The sequence below is a fragment of the Aotus nancymaae genome, unplaced genomic scaffold (assembly GCF_030222135.1).
Source record: "Aotus nancymaae isolate 86718 unplaced genomic scaffold, 86718_ANA_hifiasm-v0.15.2.pri h1tg000021l, whole genome shotgun sequence".
Classification (NCBI taxonomy): domain Eukaryota; kingdom Metazoa; phylum Chordata; class Mammalia; order Primates; family Aotidae; genus Aotus; species Aotus nancymaae.
This window is the reverse complement of record NW_026988433.1, coordinates 24,479,740-24,492,358: the sequence shown is the minus strand read 5'-3', so window position 1 is coordinate 24,492,358 and position 12,619 is coordinate 24,479,740. Positions and strand designations below refer to the sequence as shown.

The 12,619-nt window shown below is 53.2% G+C and overlaps 1 protein-coding gene across 5 annotated transcripts; it reads right to left on the bottom strand.

Moving 5' to 3' along the window:
• Positions 1 to 1,057: 1,057 nt before the first annotated feature.
• On the bottom strand, positions 1,058 to 11,982 carry SELPLG (selectin P ligand). 5 transcript variants are annotated; one of them, XM_064379885.1, is made up of 4 exons: positions 11,825 to 11,982; positions 10,103 to 10,277; positions 5,200 to 5,338; positions 1,058 to 3,240 (listed from the first exon to the last, which is right to left on the bottom strand). In XM_064379885.1, exons 3-4 carry the CDS (start codon positions 5,207 to 5,209, stop codon positions 1,877 to 1,879), a joined length of 1,374 nt encoding a protein of 457 aa, XP_064235955.1. In that variant the 5' UTR covers positions 5,210 to 5,338; positions 10,103 to 10,277; positions 11,825 to 11,982; the 3' UTR covers positions 1,058 to 1,876. The 5 variants fall into 5 exon arrangements, with proteins under 5 accessions (XP_064235955.1, XP_064235957.1, XP_064235953.1 ...); XM_064379887.1 differs by lacking the exon at positions 10,103 to 10,277 and having other exon boundaries at positions 1,058 to 2,815; positions 2,846 to 3,240; positions 11,825 to 11,981; XM_064379883.1 differs by lacking the exon at positions 10,103 to 10,277 and having other exon boundaries at positions 11,825 to 11,981.
• Between the last annotated feature and the right edge of the window lie 637 nt (positions 11,983 to 12,619).

The following is a 12,619-nucleotide window of genomic DNA, read 5'->3' as shown; positions in this document are numbered from 1 at the left end:
TAGGCCAGGCGTGGTGGCTCATGCCCGTAATCCCAGCACTTTGGGAGGCCGAGGTAGGTGGATCACCTGAGGTTGGGAGTTCGAGACCAGCCTGACCAACATGGAGAAACCCCATCTCTACTAAAAATACAAAATTATCCAGGTGTGGTGACGTGTGCCTGTAATCCCAGCTACTCGGAGGCTGAGGCAGGAGAATTGCTTGAACCCCGGAGGCGGAGGTTGTAGTGAGTCGAGATCGCATCATTGTGCTCCAGCCTGGTCAACAAGAACAAAACTCCAACTCAAAAAATAAATAAAATAAAAGCCAGTTCTAACAAGAACTCTGCTAAGTCAGTTTAGCAGCAACTCTCCCCCTCCACACCATATCTGATCAAGTTCCACATCTGCCACCATCCCCAGGTGATGTCTGAGCACCCTAGCCTGTCTCCAGCAAGAATCTTGTTAGGTCAGTTTAGCCAGAATTCCCCTTCCTCTGATGTTTCCTCTGGTAATTTTCCAACCGCAGACCTCCAAGCCTGCTTCCTGGCGACCAGTCCCACTTCCCCCTGTTGTACTTGGAGCTGAGCCCAAACTCGCCCCACTGCAAAATCCCACACCTGCAGTCCCTGCAGTGATGGAGAGGGTTCCCCTCACCTCGAACAAAGTCTTCCTTACCATGTGTAACAAGTGTCATTGAGTCACTTTTTTCTTTAACAGGAGGATAGATTGATGTTTAGAGAGATATTGGTCTGAGATTTGGGGAAAACCAAATTCTGTGGCCAAAACTGGGTCATGGGAGAAGTCAAATAAAGTGGTCACTGGTGGGGACCACCAGTGGTCCTTTGCGCTCCACCCCACAGCCTGAAATTTTCCCGGCCACCCAAGGATGCACAAGATGTCCCTGATGTCCAAGAGGCAAAACTGAAATCAACCTAGCATCCCATGACAGAGGCCACGGGGGACTGGGGGCTGAGGGCAGACAGCGGAGGACCAACCCCCACCCTGCACTGAGGGATGGAGAATTCTGGGAAGGCTGCCTGAAGGAGACAGCCTTGATACCTTGAAGGATTCAGCCATCGTTTGTCCATCACACATTTATTGAGTGCCTGTGCTGTGCCTGCAGTTGGGATACTGCAGTGAACAAGACAGAGCCCACCCTAGAAAGTGGCCACAGCGGGAGGTGGGAGAGGACGGCTGGGGGTCACCTGTCCCTAGATAGAAGCTCCTTGGTCCACCCAGTCCCAAAGAAAGGTCTGCCCTCGGGCTTGCCAAAGCCATCCCAGCCCTCACAGTCTGAGCCTCACCCTGAGTTTTCCCAGAGAGGTGCCCAAGAAGACCCCAGCTGCCCAGGTCGGAGGAGCAGCAGGAAACAGCCTCAAGAGTCCGTCACTCCTCAGTACTCCTCCCCTAGAATGTCCCCTTCCTGTTTGGTGACCATGGCAACCAGAAGAAAATGGCGCTGTGGATGGGGTGGGAGAACTCGATATTCCTTGGGTACATGGGATGAGACTCCAGTGACCTGGAGAAGCAGAGAGAGCCACAGGAGACATTAGAGGGACCCAGAGAAGATGGGGATAGGAAAAAGGAGAGACTGTCTCTTGAGTAAATGGCCTCCTACCCCGGCCTGTGGCTGAAATGTGGCCTGTAGGTGACTGGGAAGTGGCCGGGCTTCATTCAAGGAGGGAGGAAAGAGGTGGCCACCTGCCAGTTTGCTTGGCCCCAAGACCTTGGCTGCTCTTGTCTTGTTTGGGCGGCCAAGGTTCCTTCCCTGAAGAGCCCCATCCCCAGGGGTCTCTGAGGAAGCCCAGAGCTGTGGAATGAGGTCCAGGCACCCCGGGGCAGGGGCGAGGAGAGACCGTGCAGGCTGAGGTCTTGCCGAAACAGATGGCAGAGGGAGCTAAGGGAGGAAGCTGTGCAGGGTGAGGTTGTCCCCATCATGGTCCTCCCCAGGTTCTGGCGTCAGGCCCTGGCTCTTGGCCTTGAGCAGGCCCCCATTGGCTGTGGCGGGGGGGCCCTCACCCCCGTCAGGCAGCAGGGAGGAGATGCAGACCATCTCGGTAGGGGAGTAATTACGCACGGGGTACATGTGGCTCTTGCGGGAAAGGCGGACTGCCAGCACAACAGTGCACACGAGGAAGACGGTGGCCACCATCGCCAAGATGAGGATGGCCAAGAGGCACTGCTTCACAGAGATGTGGTCTGGGGCCCCCACTGGGTGGCTGGTGGACAAATTGCTGGCTGCCATGGGGATGCCCTTGTGAGTAACAGAGGACGCAGGAAAGGGCATGACCAGACCCCTTTTGGTAGTAGGTTCTGTGGACAGGGCCTCCGTAGCATTAGGTTCTGTGGACAGGGCCTCTGTGGCATTGGGTTCTGTGGACAGGGCCTGCATGGCTGCTGGTGGAGTGGTCTGTGTCTCAGTGGCCACCAATGGAGTGGTCTTTGCCTCTGTGGTCACTGATGGAGTGGTCTGTGCCTCCATGACTGCTGGTTGAGTGGTCTGTGCCTCCGTGCCCACTGATGGAGTGGTCTGTGCCTCCGTGGCTGCCGGTTGAGTGGTCTGTGCCTCTGTGGCTGCCGGTTGAGTGGTCTGTGCCTCCATGGCTGCCGGTTGCTTGGTCTTTGCCTCCGTGGCTGCCGGTTGAGTGGTCTGTGCCTCCGTGGCTGCTGGTTGAGTGGTCTGTGCCTCCGTGGCTGCCGGTTGAGTGGTCTGTGCCTCCGTGGCCACCGGGTGAGTGGTCTGTGCCTCCATGGCTGCTGGTTGAGTGGTCTGTGCCTCCATGGCCACTGGGTGAGTGGTCTGTGCCTCTGTGGCTGCCAGTTGAGTGGTCTGTGCCTCCGTGGCCACTGGGTGAGTGGTCTGTGCCTCCGTGGCTGCCAGTTGAGTGGTCTGTACCTCCATGGCTGCTGGCTCCGTGGACAGGGTCCCCATGTTGGACAGCTCTGTGCCCAGCTCTGTGACTGCCCCTCCTGCATCCAGGCCAGTAGAATGCCTTGTAGCAGGCTCCATGGTGGTAGGCTCAGGAGTTCCAGGCCCAGTCAGAAGAGTGGCGTTGGTGATGTCGTTCAGTATTTCTGAAGGCTCTGTTTCCGGCTCAAACTCATCATACGAGTCATAATCTTCAATGGCCTGTCTCCGGCCCCGGGCAAGCAGGGGGCCCAGGGCTTTCTTGGCTCCATCTGCCCAGGGGTCCCAAAGCTGCAAGCTGCTGCTAAGGCCCAGTAGGATGAGCAGCAGGAGGAGTTTCAGAGGCATGGCACCTGGGGGGCAGTGGGTGCAGGGACATCAGGACAGCTTCACCCTTGTCTTAGCGAGCACCCTAGACCACCACCCTCTACTACCATAGCGGGAAGCATGTCAGGTCTGGAGCAGGCACTGGGGATTTAGGCTTCCCCAGGCATCCCTGACATGCGTGGCATGGAGAAGACCCTCATCCCCTAGCAGTTATTGTTATTACTAATCAACATGAATAAAGCCATCCAGGAAGGCCCTTTAACTTCTAGATGGTGCATAGAAATTGATTTGCCTCCCTCTCCTTTTTGGTTAAGCCATTTTATTTGTGGACAAGACAATCCATTGGGGTATAGAAAGAATTAGTGCTTCTAGTTCTATTAACTTTTCATGTCACTCTTTTTTTGTTTTGTTTTGTTTTATTTTGTTTTGTTTGAGGTAGTCTTGCTTTGACACCTAGTCTGGAGTGCAGTGGCACAATCTCGGCCCACTGCAACCTCTGCCTCTCAGGTTCAAATGATTCTCCTGTCTCAGCCTCCTGAGTAGCTAGGATTACAGGCATGGCCACTATGCCTAGCTAATTTTTGTAATTTTAGTAGAGATGGGGTTTCACCATGTTGGCCAGGCTGGTCTCAAACTCCTGACCTCAGAGATCTCCCCACCTCAGCCTCCCAAAGTGCTGGGATTAAAGGGTGTGAGCCAATACCTGGCCTATGTTGGTTTCAAACATGCAAATCTGATCACATCTTAAACGAATTTATTTCTATTTATTGATTTACTTATTTATTTTAGAGACAGAGCCTCGCTTTTCACCTCATCTGGAGTGCAGTAGTGCAGTCATAGCTCATGCAGCCCCAGCCTCCTGGGCTCAGGTGATCCTCTCACCTCAGCGTCCTGAGTAGTAGGAACTAACTGTCCATGCCACCACACCCGGCTAAGTTTTTAATTTTTTTGTAGAGAAAAGGTCTTGCTATGTTGTCCAGACTGGTCTCAAATTCCTGGCCTCAAACAGTCCTGCCTCGGCCTCCCAAAGCATTGAGATCACAGGCACGAGCCACCACACCCAGCCCACATCTTAAAATAATTTCTTAGAGGCCATGCGCGGTAGCTCAACCCTGTAATCCCAGCACTTTGGGAGGCCGAGGCAGGAAGATCATCAAGTCAACAGATCGAGCCCATCCTGGCTAACATGATGAAACCCTGTCTGAAAATACAAAAATTAGCTGGGCGTGGTGGTGCATACCTGTAGTCCCAGCTACTCGGGAGGCTAAGGCAGGAGAATCGCTTGAACCTGGGAGGCAGAGGTTGCAGTGAGCTGAGATCGCACCACTGCACTCCAGCCTGGCAACAGACTGAGATTCTGTCTCAAATAATAATAATAATAATTAATAATTTCTTAGGGTGGGTGCAGTGGCTCACGCCTGTAATCCCAGCACTTTGGGAGGCCAAAGTGAGCTGATCACCTGAGGTCAGGAGTTCAAGACTAGCCCGGCCAACATGTGAAACCCTGTCTCTACTAAAAATACAAATATTAGCCAGGCGTGGTGGCAATCCCCTGTAATCCCAGCTACTCGGGAGGCTGAGGCAGGAGAATTTCTTGAACCTGGGAGGCAGAGGTTGCAGTGAGCCGAGATCATGCTACTGCACTCCAGCCTGGGAAATAAGAGCAAAACTCTGTCTAAAAAATGAAAATAATTTCTTAAGCCAAACTTTATGATATTTGCACCAGACACATCTGACCCTCACAGTTATCCCCATTTTACCAAGGATGACACTGAGGTTCAGAGAAGTGAAGTGAGAGGTGAGAGGTCAAGATCAGATTTAAACTCAGTGAGGTTCAGGAAGGCATAAAGCTGTCAGGAGAGACCTGACCTAGTTGAGGAGATGAAAGGCTGGGCTTGTGGACTTGGGTGGGCGAGGGAGGACACAGCAAGAAAAAGGAGGAGCTTGAAAGCTATGCCCCCCAGAAAGGCCAGCCACATACTTACCAGGTGCCATGCAGGGCGTAGGGTTGAAAGCGTAGTCTATGGATTCAGATAACAAGGATGTTCAAGTCCCAGCCTTGCCCTTTACAAGCTGTGTGACCTTGACACAGATGCTTGCCTCTCTGAGCTTCCGTTTTCCCACCTGTAAAATGGAGATAAGAAACAGTGCTCTTCTCATAGGGCTGCTGAGAGAATGCAACAAGGGGATGGATTCAAAAATTCCAGGCTGGTGGGCGTGGCAGCTCACGCCTGTCATCCCAGGACTTTGGGAAGCTGAGGCGGGTGGGTCACTTGGGCCCACGAGTTCAAGAACAGCCTGGGCAACATAGTGAGACACCTATCTTGACACAAATAGAAAAATTAGGCCAGGCATGGTGGCTCACTCCTGTAATCCCAGGACTTTGGGAGGCCAAGACAGGTGGATGGCTTGAACTGAAGAATTCCCGACCAGCCTGGGCACCATGGTGAAACCTCGTCTCTATGAAACACACAAAAAAATTAGCCAGGAGTGGTGGTGCTCCCCTGTAGTCCCAGCTGCTCGGGAGGCTGAGATGGAAGAACCGCTTGAGCCTGGGGTGATCGAGGCTGTGGTGAGCCGTGATTGTGCCACTGCACTCCAGCCTGGATGACAAAGAAAGACCCTGTCTCAAAAATAAATTTTAAAAATTTTAAATAGAAAAATTAGCCAGGCATAGTAATGCACGCCTGTAGTCTCAGCTACTCAGGAGGCTAAGGCAGGAGGATTGCTTAAGCCTGGACTGTAGTGAGCTGAGATCGTGCCACTGGACTCCAGCCTGGGCGACAGAGGGAGACCCTGTCTCAAAACAAAACAAAACAAGAAGACAAAAGTTCCAGGCTTCTGATAGGTGCTTAATAAATGTAACACACACGCACACACACCCCTTTGCTTCCCAATTTACCTTCAGGGCAGCAGAGTTTCTTTGGGGTAGAGTTCCTATCTGGGGTAAGAATCTACCGCCTGAGCTTGGCCCCACTTTTCTGGGGGCAGGGACTTTAGGAAGAAGCCACCAGCTTGGAGATATATTTCATGATTATGAACACACTCAAAGTCACCAACCCCCACTTGGGCAGTTCTCTTTTCCTAGAAGGCAAAGCTCTCAGCCAGTTCCTGGAAGCAGAGAGGGTGGGGGCAAAATTGCAAGCCCAGGCCCCCCGGGTTCCCCGGTCGCGGGAGGCATCTTGGTGAGTCAGGACAGGACTTGCTGCAGCCCAGAGGCTGGGAGCATAACACAGAGGGCTCTGGGGCCGTGTTCTTCAGGTGGGCTGTCCCTGTGGCTGACCCCTCCGCTACACCCATCGCCACAGCCTCCTGCACGCAGAGACAGCCTGGGGTGGAGAGGCTGGGGCCTGAATCCCACACTCACCCCCACTTAGCGGCCGTGTAAACTCAGGCAAGTTGCTTCTCCCTCTCTAAGCCTCAGTTTCCTCATTGTCAAACAGGCGATATTGCTCAAAAAAATCATCATGAGAATGGAATGAGCGTATGGAAGGTCCTAGATGCTGGCTTCCAGCAGGGGGTACTTTACTTGGGGACCCTCTTCGGGGCTGCAGGCAGAGGAGCAGAGGAAAGGGAGGGCTCAGACTCAGAGGGTGTGGAGATGGCGACCTCCCTACCTTCTCGGTGGGCATTCGGGCTTTGAGAAAGCAGAAAGCTCCGTACCAGTTATGATAAGACCTGGTGCGCTAGGAAACCACACATCTCCTTTCCCGGGCCCGTCTAAAGCAGCCACTTTATCCCACATGTTCCTGGTGTCAGTACTGAGAGTCCCTCATCCCCAAAAACCCCTCACTCCTAGGCAAACTGGGGGTGGGGGTGTGTTGGTCACCCCAGCCTGGTCCCTGCCATTCCATGGGCTTCAAGACACAGCAGCCTGGAGCCAGGCCTCAGCTGAGTGGGCATCAGCCCATCTAACAGGAAGAAAAGCTGAGGCTCAGCCAGGCACGGTGCCTCCAGCTTATATTCCTAGCACTTTGGGAGGCTGAGGTGGGAGGATGACTTGAAGCCAGGGGTTCAAGACCAGCCTGGGCAATGTAGTGAGAGATCCCTGTCTTTACAAAAAATTTAAAAATTAGCCAGGTGTGCTGGTGCATGACTCTAATCCCAGCTACTCGAGCAGCTGAGGCCAGAGGATGGCTTGAGCCCAGGTCGAGGCTGCAGTGAGCTATGATCGCACCACTGCACTCCAGCCTGGTGACAGAGTAAGACCTTGTCTCTAAGAAATACAAACTTTTTTTTTTTTTGAGGAGTTTCGCTCTTGTTTCCCAGGCTGGAGTGCAATGGCGCAATCTTGGTTCACCACAACCTCCACCTCCTGGGTTTAAGTGATTCTCCTACCTCAGCCTCCCAAGTAGCTGGGATTACAGGCATGTGCCACCACGCCTGGCTAATTTTGTATTTTTAGTAGAGATGGGGTCAGGCTGGTCTCAAACTCCTGACCTCAAGTGATCCGCCCACCATGACCTCCCAAAGTGCTGGGATTACAGACTTGAGCCACCGTGTCCAGTACTTTTTTTTTAATGAAAGAAAAGAAAATCCCAGACTCGATCTTGTCTCAGCTGAGGCCACACAGGTAGAAAGTGGAGGAGTTGAGTTTTCTCACTATGTGTGGCAGGTAGCATAATACTGCCTTAATATTTGCTACAGTAAATTATTATACAACAACAAAAATGCCGTATGTGAAAGCCCCTGCTTGGAGGGACGATTTCATCCTCTCGCTGTCTGGTGACCTCGTTCCTCCTCACTCCCATGTTCACTGGCTCTAAGGGCACCCATCACACAGATGAGCAAGCAAAGCCCAGAGCCAGGGGGTCACGTCCAGGCCCATCTTCCACCTCTTCTCTCCCTGGAAGGCAGAAAAACAGCCCCACGGAGCGGGGCCAGGGCAGGGGTCTCCAGTGGCCGTATCCTATTTGTCTCGATGCTTGCCTAGTGGAGTAGGTCAGAGACTGCTCATTTTGCATCTTTCACCCTAAAACCAGGCTGCTTCTGCCCCAGGCCCCATCTGGACCCCATGTGGCCCCATCCAGTCTGTATGGAGGAGCAGGCTACAGGGGCCCAGACTCCAACTCCAGAGACCCCGCCGTGTGGCCGCCCTGAGCTGCTCAGGAAAGATACCTGTGGGGCTCCAAGCCACTGAGAACCTCGCACTGAGAATCCTGAAACTACAGGTCACAGCGGGCAGGATCTTGGAATGTTAAAATTCAAAAGACCAAGCATCTCAGGGTTTGGGTCAAGTAGTCATCAATAGAAGGAAAGGCCCCCAATAACTGAGGTGCAGGTGTCTCCCAGATCCCAGAGCAGATCTAAGTCCGGGTGGACGGGACAGGACCTGCCCTGGGAGCCACATCAAACCAGGTCAATCCCAGCTCCATCCCTTACAAGCTGTGTGACCTTGGGCAACTCACCTCACCTCTCTGAGCTGTGGGTTCCTTCGCTGGAACACAAGGACAATGGTAGCACCTGCTTTTCATGGGGTTGTTGTGGGTTGAAGAGGGCCAGGAGAATGCCTCGTCCTCCCGGAAGCCTTTCCGGATTGCCCCAGGCATGATGAGTCATCTCCCGTGTTTAAGCATTTTAACTGTTCATTTACTTTCTAAAAATGTATTCACATTGGCCCCTAAACTTCCAGAGGACAGGAAGCACAGCTATCTCACTGATCGGGCCACAGACCTGGGATTTGGCCAATGGGCAGGCACACACCTCTCTCAATGCTTGTCCCAGTGGCTTGCAGTCACCGAGGCTGTCTGCTGTGCTGCTCCCACCAGACCGCAAGGTTTTGGAGGGCAGGAGCTCTCCTGGGTCTCCTGGCAGCCCCAGGGGCCTCACTAAACGCCGCTGCAGGAGCGGTCATGTGACTGAGGCAGGGGACCGTGCCCAGAACTGCACAGCACATGCTGTCTTCACACTTTTCACACGACATTTGCCAGCTGATGCTTTCCAACCTCTTTCCATCATCTACCCCAGCTCACATCAGGGAGCCTCTGTAGACAATTTTTCCCTACTTATCATCCCCCTCATGAAATGTTTACTTATTTATTTACTTACTTTTAGAGATAAGGTCTTGCTGTGTTGCCCAGGCTGGAGTACAGTGGTGCAATCACAGCTCACTGAAGCCTCGAACTCCCAAGTAGCTAAGACTACAGGTGCATGCCACCAGACCCGGCTATTTTTAAATTTTTGTGGAGTTGGGTTTTCTCCATGTTGCCCAGGTTGGTCTCAAACTCCTGTTTTGGCCTCCAAAAGTGCTGGGATTTACAGGCATGAGCCACCGTGCCCAGCCCTCCTCACTAATTTTTTTTTTTTTTTTTTCGAGACAAAGTCTCACTCTGTCACCCAGGCTGGAGTGCAGTGGCACCATCTCGACTTACTGCAACCTTCACTTCCCAGGTTCAAGTGATTCTCCTGCCTCAACCTCCTGAGTAGCTGGGACTACAGGCGTGTGCCACCAAGCCCAGCTAATTTTTTGTATTTTTAGTAGAGACGGGGTTTCACCATGTTAGCCAGGATGGTCTCGATCTCCTGACCTCGTGATCTGCCGGCCTTGGCCTCCCAAAGTGCTGGGATTACAGATATGAGCCACCGCACCCAGCCCTCACGAAATGTTAATAGCACAGATATGCTGTATATCTGTTTAATGTTTGGCAGTTCAATGTTAGTTGAGATCTTTTTGGGTTACTGCTCCCCAGCTCCGCCAAGAACCAAGTTACTCCTGTTGGAACCCAAATTTGCTGGCCTGATAAAGCAGAGGTAAGGTATTGCTTGGCACAAATGAATTCAATGAGACCTACATCTGGTTTTAGTTGAACAACTGTCTTTAAACCGTTTTCTAGAGACCCCCGTGTAGACAGACGGATCAACAACCACAGACCCCCAACACACACACACCTGCCTTCTTATCTTCTTCTAGACTACTGGCCCCCACTGCCTTCTTCCTGTTCAAGCTCAGCAAAGGAGATCAAGACACAGGCCTGGGGCCACCACGAACTCCATGAGCGTCCTGCAGCCATAACCACGCCGCCAAAGGCAGCCGCTTCTCCCCTTCAAGCTTCAGTGTTCTCATCTGTAAAAGGGGCACTGTCCACTCTCCAAGGTTCTCAGATGATTGATTCTGCAGCTCTTCTGAATGCCCCGCTCCGAGCCCAGCCTGGCAGCCCAGCCCTTCCGCCATCTGAGATTCAACTCCCCTGGCTGCTGGCCAAGGATGCTGAGGGAGGCATCAACCGCCCAGGGCGTGGCCTCCCCAGGCAACCCCAGAGGAAGCGACTCGGGGCGTCTGAGGGCCTGGGAGCCACCTTCTGAAGCCCTGACACACTGAGGGGCCTGGCTCTGGGGCCATGAAAGTCTGAGATGGGGAAAAAACGGAAAACAGAAGAAAGAGAAAAGGGAAGAGAATTCCAGGCAGCAGAAGCCCGGATGTAGATAATATGGGGGGGGGGCGTGTGTGAATGTGTGTGCAGTGGGGCACAACTGGCCCCCACCATTTCCTTTTAGTGTCCTGAAAGCATCTCAAATACAAACTAATAACAGTAGTCTAATTTTTTTTTTTTTGAGACAGGGTCTCACTCTGCCACCCAGGTTGGAGTGCAGTGGCACCATCTCAGCTCACTGCAACCACCCCCCCCAGGCTCAAGTGATCCTCCCACCTCTGCCTCCCAAGTAGCTGAGACCACAGGCACACACCATTACACCTGGCTAATTTTTTATATTTTTGGTAGAGCTGGGGTTTCACCACATTGCCCAGGTTGGTCTCGAACTCCTGAGCTCAGGCGATCCACCTGCCTCAGCCTCCCAAAGTGCTGGGATTACAGGCATGAGCCACAGTGCCTGGCCTAATGTGCAGCTTCAAAACAAATCCTGCACTCCCTCTACTTTCTGGAATCTTCCAGACCTAATCTCAGCTCTGCCCCTAAACAAGTCCTTTCACCTCTCCAGGCCTCAGTTTCCCATGCAGGAAAGGAGAGGGCAGGATAATTTCTAGAGAAACACTCATGGTTTCTCTGATTTTCAGAATGCCCCCAAGCCGGAAGCTGCAGGCAAAGTGGCTGGGAGGGAAGTAAATTAACGGGAGGCTGGGGGTGGTGGGTCACGCCCGTAATTTCAGCAATTTGGGAGGCTGAGGCAAAAGGCTTGAGGCCAGGAGTTTGAGACTAGCCTGGGCATCCGAGTGAGACCCCACCTCTAGGAAAAGTAAAAATATAAGTTGCATGAGGCAGTGTGTGTCTGTAGTCCCAGCTAACAGGAGGCTGAGGTGGGAGGATCACTTGTGCCCAGGAGTTTGAGGCTGCAGTGATCCGTGATCGTACCACTGCACTCCAGCCTTGATCCGTGATCATACCACTGCCTTCCAGCCTGGGTGGCAGAGTAAGACCTTGTCTTAAAAAGAAAAAAAAAAGCAGGAGCAGGATTCAGAAGAGACACCAGAATAAGGCCACAGACTCCAGGAAGACTTTAGTCTTGAGCCGGAGGAGCCTCAGTTCGCCCTCCCCAGGGGCTGCAGTTCAGGAAGGGCCTGGAGGTCCTGCCTGGGCCTGCCAGCAGCTATGAGACTGGCCCCTGGCCCCTGGGGACCTCCAGCCACTCCCTGTGGTTTTGCAAGCCAACACTTACCACCGTGCTCAGCAGAGCATGGGACAGCTGCCTCGTGTGCCCAGAAGAAGTGGCTTCTCTGCTTTAGTGACGAGGCCCCAGCCCACGCTGTTGGGCACTGCTGTGGCACCCCCTGCAGCAGTCCGGGACCCGAGCAACCCCCAATGGCCGTGTGTGGAAGAAGGAAGCGAGAATGTGGTTACTCAGGCAGGGCCATGTGACAGCCCACACCCCCTTGTTTGTGACAGCTTTGGTGACAACGTTGATCAAGCCGGGGTGGAGAGTGAGACAGGTACCTCCTGGGTCTGACATTGCTCTTGGATTCCCGTAACTGTGAAAACACCAAGAACCAAGTGGAAACTCTCTGCGGAGACGTTCTTTGGTTGGGGGTGGGGCCGCAGCATTACTCCAGTGACAATGGACAGTAGGGGCGAGAGGGAGCCCCCTGAAGGACAGGAGTGACTAGAGAAGGGGAGAATGGTCTTGCTTCTTGCCCAAGATTGGCAGGGGCGGGAGGGAGTGGGAGATGCTTGGGAGTAGAAAACACAAAACACAGACCTTCAAAGGGTTTGTAAAGATGGTGTATTTTTTCTTTCAGGACTCAAACACTCTCTCTACATCCACGGCACGGGCCCTTTTAGCTGCAACCAAGGGCCTCTCTAGGGAGCTGGGCTACAGCTTCCACGAGGTCCAGGCCTGCTTATCTTATTTCTTCATCCTCAATTTGTTCCTTTGACCAACTCTGGCACTCCAGACTGCATGCCCTGAGGTCCAAAGGCCAGCAGTTCTAGGCTGTGGCCCTTTGGTAGCCCTTCA